Raw genomic sequence first — 14,226 nt, forward strand, 5'->3', positions numbered from 1 at the left:
CTGTATAGTCCCCATTCCACTGCCTGAGCATGCACAGTTGTAATGGTCTTAGATGAATGCGCGCAAAAGGAACTATGTCCATTGCCGCTACCATCAACCCGATCACTTCCATGCACTGAGCTACGGAAGGAAGAGGAACGGAATGAAGTATTCGACAAGAGTCCAGAAGTTTTGTCTTTCTGGCCTCTGTTAGAAAAATCCTCATTTCTGAGGAGTCTATAATTGTTCCCAAGAAGGGAACCCTTGTTGACGGGGATAGAGAACTCTTTTCCACGTTCACTTTCCAGCCGTGCGATCTGAGAAAGGCCAGGACGATGTCCGTGTGAGCCTTTGCTCGAGGGAGGGACGACGCTTGAATCAGAATGTCGTCCAGGTAAGGTACTACTGCAATGCCCCTTGGTCTTAGCACCGCTAGAAGGGACCCTAGTACCTTTGTGAAAATCCTTGGAGCAGTGGCTAATCCGAAAGGAAGCGCCACGAACTGGTAATGTTTGTCCAGGAATGCAAACCTTAGGAACCGATGATGTTCCTTGTGGATAGGAATATGTAGATACGCATCCTTTAAATCCACCGTGGTCATGAATTGACCTTCCTGGATGGAAGGAAGGATAGTTCGAATGGTTTCCATCTTGAACGATGGGACCTTGAGAAATTTGTTTAAGATCTTGAGATCTAGGATTGGTCTGAACGTTCCCTCTTTTTTGGGAACTATGAACAGATTGGAGTAGAACCCCATCCCTTGTTCTCTCAATGGAACAGAATGAATCACTCCCATTTTTAACAGGTCTTCTACACAATGTAAGAACGCCTGTCTTTTTATGTGGTCTGAAGACAACTGAGACCTGTGGAACCTCCCCCTTGGGGGAAGTCCCTTGAATTCCAGAAGATAACCCTGGGAGACTATTTCTAGCGCCCAAGGATCCAGAACATCTCTTGCCCAAGCCTGAGCGAAGAGAGAGAGTCTGCCCCCCACCAGATCCGGTCCCGGATCGGGGGCCGATATTTCATGCTGTCTTGGTAGCAGTGGCAGGTTTCTTGGCCTGCTTTCCCTTGTTCCAGCCTTGCATTGGTCTCCAAGCTGGCTTGGCCTGAGAAGTATTACCCTCTTGCTTAGAGGACGTAGCACCTTGGGCTGGTCCGTTTTTACGAAAGGGACGAAAATTAGGTCTATTTTTTGCCTTGAAAGGCCGATCCTGAGGAAGGGCATGGCCCTTACCCCCAGTGATATCAGAGATAATCTCTTTCAAGTCAGGACCAAACAGCGTTTTCCCCTTGAAAGGAATGTTTAGTAGCTTGTTCTTGGAAGACGCATCAGCCGACCAAGATTTCAACCAAAGCGCTCTGCGCGCCACAATAGCAAACCCAGAATTCTTAGCCGCTAACTTAGCCAATTGCAAAGAGGCGTCTAGAGTGAAAGAATTAGCCAATTTGAGAGCATTGACTCTGTCCATAATCTCCTCATAAGGAGGAGAGTCACTATCGAGCACCTTAATCAGTTCATCAAACCAGAAATATGCGGCTGTAGTGACAGGGACAATGCATGAAATGGGTTGTAGAAGGTAACCCTGCTGAACAAACATCTTTTTAAGCAAACCTTCTAATTTTTTATCCATAGGATCTTTGAAAGCACAACTATCCTCTATGGGAATAGTGGTGCGTTTGTTTAAAGTAGAAACCGCTCCCTCGACCTTGGGGACTGACTGCCATAAGTCCTTTCTGGGGTCGACCATAGGAAACAATTTTTTAAATATGGGGGGAGGGACGAAAGGAATACCGGGCCTTTCCCATTCTTTATTAACAATGTCCGCCACCCGCTTGGGTATAGGAAAAGCTTCTGGGAGCCCCGGCACCTCTAGGAACTTGTCCATTTTACATAGTTTCTCTGGGATGACCAAATTTTCACAATCATCCAGAGTGGATAATACCTCCTTAAGCAAAATGCGGAGATGTTCCAATTTAAATTTAAAAGTAATCACATCAGATTCAGCCTGCTGAGAAATGTTCCCTAAATCAGTAATTTCTCCCTCAGACAAAACCTCCCTGGCCCCCTCAGATTGGGTTAGGGGCCCTTCAGAGATATTAATATCAGCGTCGTCATGCTCTTCAGTAACTAAAACAGAGCATCCACGCTTACGCTGACAAGGGTTCATTTTGGCTAAAATGTTTTTGACAGAATTATCCATTACAGCCGTTAATTGTTGCATAGTAAGGAGTATTGGCGCGCTAGATGTACTAGGGGCCTCCTGAGTGGGCAAGACTCGTGTAGATGAAGGAGGGAATGATGCAGTACCATGCTTACTCCCCTCACTTGAGGAATCATCTTGGGCATCATTGTCATTATCACATAAATCACATTTATTTAAATGAATAGGAATTCTGGCTTCCCCACATTCAGAACACAGTCTATCTGGTAGTTCAGACATGTTAAACAGGCATAAACTTGATAAGAAACGTTTTGAAATAAAACCGTTACTGTCACTTTAAATTTTAAACTGAACACACTTTATTACTGCAATTGCGAAAAAACATGAAGGAATTGTTCAAAATTCACCAAACTTTCACCACAGTGTCTTAAAGCCTTGAAAATATTGCACACCAATTTTGGAAGCTTTAACCCTTAAAATAACGGAACCGGAGCCGTTTTAAGCTTTAACCCCTTTACAGTCCCTGGTATCTGCTTTGCTGAGACCCAACCAAACCCAAAGGGGAATACGATACCAAATGACGCCTTCAGAAGTCTTTTATAAGTATCAGAGCTCCTCTCACATGCGACTGCATGCCATGCCTCTCAAAAACAAGTGCGCAACACCGGCGCGAAAATGAGACTCTGCCTATGCTTTGGGAAAGCCCCTAAAGAATAAGGTGTCTAAAACAGTGCCTGCCGATATTATTATATCAAAATACCCAGAATAAATGATTCCTCAAGGCTAAATAAGTGTTAATATCAATCGATTTAGCCCAAAAAAAAGGTCTACAGTCTAAATAAGCCCTTGTGAAGCCCTTATTTACAATCATAATAAACATGGCTTACCGGATCCCATAGGGAAAATGACAGCTTCCAGCATTACATCGTCTTGTTAGAATGTGTCATACCTCAAGCAGCAAAGGACTGCAAACTGTTCCCCCAACTGAAGTTAATTGCTCTCAACAGTCCTGTGTGGAACAGCCATGGATTTTAGTTACGGTTGCTAAAATCATTTTCCTCATACAAACAGAATTCTTCATCTCTTTTCTGTTTCTGAGTAAATAGTACGTACCAGCACTATTTGAAAATAACAAACTCTTGATTGAATAATGAAAAACTACAGTTAAACACTAAAAAACTCTAAGCCATCTCCGTGGAGATGTTGCCTGTACAACGGCAAAGAGAATGACAGGGGTAGGCGGAGCCTAGGAGGGATCATGTGACCAGCTTTGCTGGGCTCTTTGCCATTTCCTGTTGGGGAAGAGAATATCCCACAAGTAAGGATGACGCCGTGGACCGGACACACCTATGTTGGAGAAATCTTTAGATGCCTGCACATAAAATTTCAGGGCACGGACGACGTCCAGATTGTGCAAAAGTCGTTCCTTCTTTGAAGAAGGGTTAGGGCACAATGATGGAACAACAATCTCTTGATTGATATTCTTGTTAGTGACTACCTTAGGTAAGAACCCAGGTTTAGTACGCAGAACTACCTTATCTGAATGAAAAATCAGATAAGGAGAATCACAATGTAAGGCCGATAACTCAGAGACTCTTCGAGCCGAGGAAATAGCCATTAAAAACAGAACTTTCCAAGATAACAGCTTGATATCGATGGAATGAAGGGGTTCAAACGGAACACCTTGCAGAACGTTAAGAACTAAGTTTAAGCTCCACGGCGGAGCAACAGTCTTAAACACAGGCTTAATCCTAGCCAAAGCCTGACAAAAAGCCTGAACGTCTGGAACTTCTGCCAGACGTTTGTGTAAAAGGATAGAAAGAGCTGAAATCTGTCCCTTTAACGAACTAGCAGATAAACCCTTTTCTAAACCTTGTAGAAAAGACAATATCCTAGGAATCCTAACCTTACTCCATGAGTAACTCTTGGATTCGCACCAATATAAGTATTTACGCCATATTTTATGGTAAATTTTCCTGGTAACAGGTTTCCTAGCCTGTATTAAGGTATCAATCACTGACTCAGAGAATCCACGCTTTGATAGAATCAAGCGTTCAATCTCCATGCAGTCAGCCTCAGAGAAATTAGATTTGGATGTTTGAAAGGACCCTGAATCAGAAGGTCCTGTCTCAGAGGCAGAGACCATGGTGGACAGGACGACATGTCCACTAGATCTGCATACCAGGTCCTGCGTGGCCACGCAGGCGCTATTAGAATCACCGATGCTCTCTCTTGTTTGATCCTGGCAATCAATCGAGGAAGCATCGGGAAAGGTGGAAACACATAAGCCATGTTGAAGACCCAAGGTGCTGTCAGAGCATCTATCAGAACCGCTCCCGGGTCCCTGGACCTGGATCCGTAACAAGGAAGCTTGGCGTTCTGGCGAGACGCCATGAGATCCAGATCTGGTTTGCCCCAATGATGAAGCAGTTGGGCAAACACCTCCGGATGAAGGGTCTGGCGACTTAGAAAATCCGCCTCCCAGTTCTCCACGCCTGGGATGTGGATCGCTGACAGGTGGCAAGAGTGAGACTCTGCCCAGCGAATTATCTTTGAGACTTCCATCATCGCTAGGGAACTCCTTGTTCCTCCTTGATGGTTGATGTAAGCCACAGTCGTGATGTTGTCCGACTGAAACCTGATGAACCTCAGAGTTGCTAACTGAGGCCAAGCCAGAAGAGCATTGAAAATTGCTCTTAATTCCAGAATGTTTATTGGAAGGAGTCTCTCCTCCTGAGTCCATGATCCCTGAGCCTTCAGGGAATTCCAGACTGCGCCCCAACCTAGAAGGCTGGCGTCTGTTGTTACAAACGTCCAATCTGGCCTGCGGAAGGGCATCCCCTTGGACAGATGTGGCCGAGAAGCCACCATAGAAGAGAATCTCTGGTCTCTTGATCCAGATTTAGCAGAGGGGACAAATCTGAGTAATCCCCATTCCACTGACTTAGCATGCACAATTGCAGCGGTCTGAGATGCAGGCGCGCAAATGGTACTATGTCCATTGCCGCTACCATTAAGCCGATTACCTCCATGCACTGAGCCACTGACGGGTGTTGAATGGAATGGAGGACACGGCAAGCATTTAGAAGTTTTGATAACCTGTCCTCCGTCAGGTAAATTTTCATTTCTACAGAATCTATAAGAGTCCCTAGAAAGGGAACTCTTGTGAGTGGCAATAGAGAACTCTTTTCTACGTTCACCTTCCACCCATGCGACCTTAGAAATGCCAGAACTAACTCTGTATGAGACTTGGCAGTTTGGAAACTTGTCGCTTGTATCAGAATGTCGTCTAGGTACAGAGCTACCGCTATGCCTCGCGGTATTAGTACCGCCAGAAGAGAGCCCAGAACCTTTGTAAAGATTCTTGGAGCCGTAGCTAACCCGAAGGGAAGAGCTACAAACTGGTAATGCCTGTTTAGGAAGGCAAATCTTAGATACCGGTAATGATCCTTGTGAATCGGTATGTGAAGGTAGGCATCCTTTAAATCCACTGTGGTCATGTACTGACCCTCTTGGATCATGGGTAAGATGGTTCGAATAGTTTCCATTTTGAACGATGGAACTCTTAGGAATTTGTTTAGGATCTTTAAGTCCAAGATTGGTCTGAAGGTTCCCTCTTTTTTGGGAACCACAAACAGATTTGAATAGAATCCTTGCCCGTGTTCCGACCGCGGAACTGGGTGGATCACTCCCATTAGTAAGAGGTCTTGTACACAGCGTAGAAACGCCTCTTTCTTTATCTGGTTTGCTGATAACCTTGAAAGATGAAATCTCCCTTGTGGAGGAGAAGCTTTGAAGTCCAGAAGATATCCCTGAGATATGATCTCCAACGCCCAGGGATCCTGGACATCTCTTGCCCAAGCCTGGGCGAAGAGAGAAAGTCTGCCCCCCACTAGATCCGTTTCTGGATCGGGGGCCCTCACTTCATGCTGTCTTAGTGGCAGCAGCAGGTTTTCTGGCCTGCTTGCCCTTGTTCCAGGACTGGTTAGGTTTCCAGCCCTGTCTGTAGCGAGCAACAGTTCCTTCCTGTCTTGGAGCGGAGGAAGTTGATGCTGCTCCTGCCTTGAAGTTACGAAAGGCACGAATATTAGACTGTTTAGCCTTTGGTTTGGCCCTGTCTTGAGGCAGGGCATGGCCCTTACCTCCAGTAATGACAGCGATAATTTCTTTCAAGCCGGGCCCGAATAATGTCTGCCCTTTGAAAGGAATATTAAGCAATTTAGATTTAGAAGTCACATCAGCTGACCAGGATTTAAGCCACAGCGCTCTGCGCGCTTGAATGGCGAATCCGGAGTTCTTAGCCGTAAGTTTGGTTAAGTGTACTACGGCATCAGAAATAAATGAATTAGCTAGCTTAAGCTTGTTCATAATCTCATCCAATGGAGCTGTGCTAAGGGTCTCTTCCAGAGACTCAAACCAGAATGCCGCTGCAGCAGTGACAGGCGCGATGCATGCAAGGGGTTGTAATATAAAACCTTGCTGAACAAACATTTTCTTAAGGTAACCCTCTAACGTTTTATCCATTGGATCTGAAAAAGCACAGCTATCCTCCACCGGGATAGTGGTGCGCTTAGCCAGAGTAGAAACTGCTCCCTCCACCTTAGGGACCGTCTGCCATAGGTCCCGTGTGGTGGCGTCTATTGGAAACATTTTTCTAAATATAGGAGGGGGTGAAAAGGGCACACCGGGTCTATCCCACTCCTTGTTAACAATTTCTGTAAGCCTTTTAGGTATAGGAAAAACGTCAGTACACGCCGGTACCGCAAAATATTTATCCAGCCTACATACTTTCTCTGGAATTGCAACCGTGTTACAATCATTCAGAGCCGCTAATACCTCCCCTAGTAATACACGGAGGTTCTCAAGCTTAAATTTAAAATTTGAAATCTCTGAATCCAGTTTACTTGGATCAGATCCGTCACCCACAGAATGAAGCTCTCCGTCCTCATGTTCTGCAAATTGTGACGCAGTATCAGACATGGTTCTACTATTATCAGACAATATGGCGAATGAGAGGGTGCTAAAAAGCTGGGTATACTTAACACACCTAATTGGTTAAGATTATATCAAAAGTAAGAATACATCAAAGACGGTAAATTTTATCAATCATTTACTAGTGGGAATAATCCCTATTTGGTGCAATACATAAATTCATAAAACAATGTATGAAAACAATTTCAGACACATAAAATATTGACACGATATCTTTAACTTATACTTTTGGAATACCACCCTGATAAAAAATATATATTGTAATAAGCGCTTAAAAATAAAATTGATTAAATGCTTAAATCCTTAAAATCAATTTAATTTATTCCAGAATGTAATGGACAGTCTCTGTGGTCCTTATTAAATCTTCAACAGATGAAATCCCTTTTGGTTGTATGGTATATTACATACGAAACTTGTCTCCGTGATTAAAATCAATATACTGGGTAAAAACGACAAATTGTTTGTTATTTAGGATACTTTGTATCTTTGCTTAGTTATATATGTAGCTTTAACTCACAGATAGTTGCAGCGGCTGTATCCAAATGTCGCTGTAATATCTCTAAGAAGCTGTGGTCCTTTATCACAACACGCTCCTTGCGTGTGGGCCGCTTTGTGTGCTGCAGCTCCTAATCTCTGGCACAGGATTCTCCACTCCCTCCGTGGGGAGGTGACCGGCTAAGGTACGCCGCTCCCTGCGTGTGAGTACCTGACGGACTGTTGTCTTTGGTTTCCAATGCTCACAGCTCCCTGCTTGTGAAAGACAATCTGGATCTTCGTAAGTGCAATCCTGGAGGTGGAATGGGCACCCGCTCTTAGCGTTAATACGCGCGGGCAAATACTAGGTACCTAGTGGGTTTGGTTCTGGTAACAGGCAACTTCTTACTTCTACGCGTTTCACCCGTGTATGTGGGCTTTATCAAGGCTTGATAAAGCCCACATACACGGGTGAAACGCGTAGTACAGCCGCTGCAACTATCTGTGAGTTAAAGCTACATATATAACTAAGCAAAGATACAAAGTATCCTAAATAACAAACAATTTGTCGTTTTTACCCAGTATATTGATTTTAATCACGGAGACAAGTCTCGTATGTAATATACCATACAACCAAAAGGGATTTCATCTGTTGAAGATTTAATAAGGACCACAGAGACTGTCCATTACATTCTGGAATAAATTAAATTGATTTTAAGGATTTAAGCATTTAATCAATTTTATTTTTAAGCGCTTATTACAATATATATTTTTTATCAGGGTGGTATTCCAAAAGTATAAGTTAAAGATATCGTGTCAATATTTTATGTGTCTGAAATTGTTTTCATACATTGTTTTATGAATTTATGTATTGCACCAAATAGGGATTATTCCCACTAGTAAATGATTGATAAAATTTACCGTCTTTGATGTATTCTTACTTTTGATATAATCTTAACCAATTAGGTGTGTTAAGTATACCCAGCTTTTTAGCGCCCTCTCATTCGCCATATTGTTTGTTCCATTTCTATCTTGGGGAGATAGTGGAGAGTGGCATAGGTATCCTTTTTAGATTTTAAGCGCTGAAATTCCTGTGCTATTTTGTATATATTCCTCGTCTACTATTATCAGCGCACTCTGTTCTTACCCCAGAGTGATCGCGTTTACCTCTTAATTCTGGCAATTTAGATAGTACTTCAGTCATAACATTAGCCATGTCTTGCAAAGTGATTTGTATGGGCCGCCCTGATGTACTTGGCGCCACAATATCACGCACCTCCTGAGCGGGAGGCGAAGGTACTGACACGTGAGGAGAGTTAGTCGGCATAACTTCCCCCTCGTTGTCTGGTGATATTTTTTTAACATATAAAGTTTGACTTTTATTCAAAGTAATATCTATACATTGAGTGCACAAATTTCTATTGGGCTCCACATTGGCCTTTAAACATAGTGAACAAACAGATTCATCTGTGTCAGACATGTTTAAACAGACTAGCAATAACACTAGCAAGCTTGGAAAAAACTTTTAAATAAATTTACAAGCTATATAAAAAACGCTACTGCGCCTTTAAGAAACATAAAAATGTGACACAGTTCAATTAACAATGAACCAAATATGTTAAAACAACCAAATTTTAACAGAAAATGTATAAAGTTAGCAGAGGATTGCACCCACCAGCAAAAGGATGATTAACCCCTTAATACCCAAAACGGATAACAGTTGAAATAATAAACGTTTTTATCACAGTCAAACACACTGTCACAGGTCTGCTGTGACTAATTACCTCCCTCAAAACTAGTTTTGGAGACCCCTGGGCTCTGTAGAGACGTCCTGGATCATGGAGGAAGAAATAGGAAGACTGTGACTAAATTTTTACTGCGCAATAAAGCGCTAAAATAGGCCCCTCCCACTCATATTACAACAGTGGGGAAGCTCAGTAAACTGTTTTTATTCAGAAAAAAACGACAGCCATGTGGTAAAAATCATGCCCATAAAGTTTTATCACCAAGTACCTCAGAAAAAACGATTAACATGCCAGTAAACGTTTTAAAAATTGAAAATTATGAAGTGTTATTAATAAGCCTGCTGCTAGTCGCTTTCACTGCAGTGCAGGCTCAAATATTATTTTAATATTGACAGTATTTTCTTAGTGAAATTCCATTCCCCAGAAATACCTCAGAGTATACATACATACATATCAGCCTGATACCAGTCGCTACTACTGCATTTAAGGCTGCACTTACATTACATCGGTATTAGCAGTATTTTCTCAGTCAATTCCATTCCTTAGAAAATAATTTACTGCACATACCTCCTTGCAGGTGGGCCCTGCATGCTATCCCCTGTTCTGAAGTTACCTCACTCCTCAGAATGGCCGAGAACAGCAAGTGGATCTTAGTTACGACCGCTAAGATCATAGACAAAACTCAGGCAGATTCTTCTTCTAATGCTGCCTGAGAACAAACAACACACTCCGGTGCCGTTTAAAATAACAAACTTTTGATTGAAGAAATAAAAACTAAGTTTAACACACCACAGTCCTCTCACACGTCCTATCTTTAGTTAGGTGCAAGAGAATGACTGGATATGACGTAGAGGGGAGGAGCTATATAGCAGCTCTGCTTGGGTGATCCTCTTGCACTTCCTGTTAGGGAGGAGTTATAATCCCATAAGTAATGGATGACCCGTGGACTGACTACACTTAACAGGAGAAAGGCCTTTTAAAAGCAATATACACTAATGAATAAGAAATATCTTGAGGTGAACAATTTAATCTGGTAAAATCATGGAGAAGAACAAAAAAGTGAAAGTTAATTAACAAATCTTTGTCTTACTTGTTAATGGTTTGCCACATACTCCGTACTGTGAGGACATGTCACTGAGCTAAATTTACTTACAGCTTATCCAACCTCTTCTATCTCTATATATTGTATGCATCAGATTTACTTAAGTTCATCCCTCTCTCCATTTGTGGATATAAAGAATAACACAGGAGTCAAACAGTGGCAAGACTGGAGAGGCTGTTAGTGAATCTAGTCTACTTTAACTAATGATCTTGCATGTATCTATTGTTCTATCTGAGGGCTAAACAATCAAGTCCGGGCTCCACTGAATTATATAGAAACATTGATTTTGACGGCAGATAAGAGCCATAGGCCTATTAAGTCTGCCCAATATTTCCTAAAATTATAAACTTATCTAGTTGGTGGGATAGCCTTATGCTTATCCCAGGCATTCTTAAAGTCCCCCACAGAGTTTGCCATTACTACCTCTTGTGGAAGTTTATTCCATGAATCAATTACACTTTCTGTAAAGAAGTTCATTTCTCAAATTATGCGATAGAAACATTCAGACCAATGCCTTTATGTGCCATATGAGTGTATATCTAATAAAAAAACATGGTTGATGATCAATCAGAAGATTAATATAAGATGTTACTTATAGCTAATTAGAATGAAGGTGTGTACAGAGAGTAGGATTCATTTGAAAGAAAAATAATGTTTTAGCTCAGAGTTCTGGACCAATTTAAAAAAGGCAAAGTTCAGAATGAAGGATTATCTGTGGATAGCAATTAAACATTGAAGAAGAAGAAATAAAATATCCCACAGAGAAGAGTTAATCAGTTAGCCAATAATCACCACCATGCTCTGTATATTGTACTTGCAAGCAAACAAAATGTCAAGAGTGTCAGCTTCTCTTTCTGTTTGTATTATGACCCTGGGAAGAGTCTCCCTGAAGGTGATGGGGAAACCAGACGTGAACTCCTTGCCCAATGTGCTTAGAGGAATATGGCTGCACCTCACTGATGAGGCCCAAAAGAGGCCGAAACAATCATCTGGGGTTGCCATTTCGGTTGTTCAGAGGAGAATTTTCTGGTATTTCAGGGCTGGACTGACCTTGTTAAAAGGAATCAGACTGATATATCTCAGGAAAGTTCTCCTCTGTAAAAAGCACAATTGGGTTACAATAAGCTACTCCCAGGTGGCAACCAGGCCAAAGAACAAGCCACTGAACTGTTGTTCATCCTGGCAGATTACTTATTTTTCTATATGTTAGTGTGTCAGCTTACCTGCCCAACTTAAACCTAAGTGCTCTGATATAACTGCCATCTTCATATCAATACGGTCTGTGCCACTGAGAGAGCCTGTAACAAATACAGTAAAAGTGAAAAAAAGGTAAATAATAAGAGAGGGGGAAAAATAGACAATGAAACAGAGACAGAAGAATAAGAAATATTGGAAAAAGACAAGATATGTGAAACTTCTGTCTTAAAAACACAAAAAATGAAGCAATATTCAGGCCCAGTTGGTTTTCTGTTATTAAGAAATTAGTATTTGGACTCTTTTGTTTTTACTCATTTTACAATACGTCATTCTTTTATGCAGGTTACTTAAAGGGGCATTAAACTAAATTTTGCTTCATTACAAGCATTTCAAAATGTATAATTATTTAAAATGATTTCTTGATGCTCAGTAAAACAAATCAGACTTGAGAAGTAATGCTGCCCTCTAACAACAGAGCTGTGACAGTTGTCCCCTATTACCTAGTTAGCTGTTGTGCATAAATATCAAAATAGATATGATGTCCCCCACATTGTTTGTCTTTACCACCTGTAATGTATCAGTCACCCTCTCTGAGAAGAATTACAACTAAACCTTCTACCCTTCAACATGAGATTGTGACCCCTTGATCTGGTGCTGATCTTTTTGTGAAAATATTTACCGCCTCAGCTTTATTAAAGGCATATGAAACCCAATTTTTTTATTTCATGATTCAGATAGAGTATGCAAGTTTAAGCAACGTTCTAATTTACTCCTATTTTCCTACATTTAGCCACCAATCAGCAGTCGCTACCCAGGTGCTGAACCCCTAAGCTTACATACCTGCTTTTTCAAATAAAGATACCAAGAGAACGAATAAATCAATAATATGAGTAAATTAGAAAGTTGATTAAAATTGCATGTTCTATCTGAATCATTGAAGAAATCAATTGGGTTCCATATTCCTTTTAATTAAGTCCCTTAATTTACTTATTTTAGATCATATTGTTCCTCTTCTTCCTCTCATCTAAGCCATAAATATAAAGGTTATCAAGTCTTTTTAGACCATGTATAATTTTAGTAGCTCTCCTTCGAACATATTCGGTTTTGTTTTTTATCCTTCTAGAGATATGGCTCCCAGAACTAAACACAGTACGCAAGGTGAGGCCTAACTAGTGATCTGTAAAATGGCATAAGAACCTTACTATTTCTGTACCAAAAAACATAATTTATGCTTACCTGATAAATTTATTTCTCTTGTAGTGTATCCAGTCCACGGATCATCCATTACTTATGGGATATTCTCCTTCCCAACAGGAAGTTGCAAGAGGATCACCCACAGCAGAGCTGCTATATAGCTCCTCCCCTAACTGCCATATCTAGTCATTCGACCGAAACAAACAGAGAAAGGAGAAACCATAGGGTGCAGTGGTGACTGTAGTTTAATTAAATTTTAGACCTGCCTTAAAATGACAGGGCGGGCCGTGGACTGGATACACTACAAGAGAAATAAATTTATCAGGTAAGAATAAATTATGTTTTCTCTTGTTAAGTGTATCCAGTCCACGGATCATCCATTACTTATGGGATACCAATACCAAAGCTAAAGTACACGGATGATGGGAGGGACAAGGCAGGGATTAAGCGGAAGGAACCACTGCCTGAAGAACCTTTCTCTGAAAAACAGCCTCCGAAGAAGCAAAAGTATCAAATTTGTAAAATTTTGAAAAAGTGTGAAGCGAAGACCAAGTCGCGGCCTTGCAAATCTGTTCAACAGAGGCCTCATTTTTAAAGGCCCAGGTGGAAGCCACAGCTCTAGTAGAATGAGCTGTAATTCTTTCAGGGGGCTGCTGTCCAGCAGTCTCATAGGCTAGGCGTATAATACCCCGAAGCCAAAAGGAAAGAGAGGTTGCCGAAGCTTTTTGACCTCTCCTCTGTCCAGAATAAACAACAAACAGGGAAGATGTTTGACGAAAATCTTTAGTAGCTTGTAAGTAAAACTTCAAGGCACGGACTACGTCCAGATTATGTAAAAGACGTTCCTTCTTTGAAGAAGGAATAGGACACAATGATGGAACAACAATCTCTTGATTGATATTCTTGTTAGAAACCACCTTAGGTAAAAACCCAGGTTTGGTACGCAGAACTACCTTATCTGCATGAAAATTCAGATAAGGAGAATCACATTGTAAGGCAGATAGCTCAGAGACTCTCCGAGCCGAGGAAATAGCCATCAAAAACAGAACTTTCCAAGATAAAAGCTTAATATCAATGGAATGAAGGGGTTCAAACGGAACTCCTTGAAGAACTTTAAGAACCAAGTTTAAGCTCCATGGGGGAGCAACAGGTTTAAACACAGGCTTAATTCTAACCAAAGCCTGACAAAATGCCTGGACGTCTGGAACTTCTGCCAGACGCTTGTGCAAAAGAATAGACATAGCAGAAATCTGTCCCTTTAAGGAACTAGCTGATAATCCTTTGTCCAAACCCTCTTGGAGAAAGGACAATATCCTAGGAATCCTAACCTTACTCCATGAGTAATTCTTGGATTCACACCAGTAAAGATATGTACGCC

The 14,226-nt window shown here is 41.5% G+C and overlaps 1 protein-coding gene across 3 annotated transcripts in view; it reads right to left on the reverse strand.

Moving 5' to 3' along the window:
• The window catches only part of ANK1 (ankyrin 1), a 789,047-nt gene that overhangs the window by 161,984 nt on the left and 612,837 nt on the right, over positions 1–14,226 (reverse strand). For all 3 annotated transcript variants that reach the window (XM_053717993.1, XM_053717995.1, XM_053717994.1), the window contains one exon: positions 11,681–11,755. In XM_053717993.1, the coding sequence (XP_053573968.1) occupies positions 11,681–11,755 (75 nt within the window). The remainder of the gene's footprint in view (positions 1–11,680; positions 11,756–14,226) is intronic.

Source organism: Bombina bombina, chromosome 6 (assembly GCF_027579735.1).
Source record: "Bombina bombina isolate aBomBom1 chromosome 6, aBomBom1.pri, whole genome shotgun sequence".
NCBI lineage: Eukaryota > Metazoa > Chordata > Amphibia > Anura > Bombinatoridae > Bombina > Bombina bombina.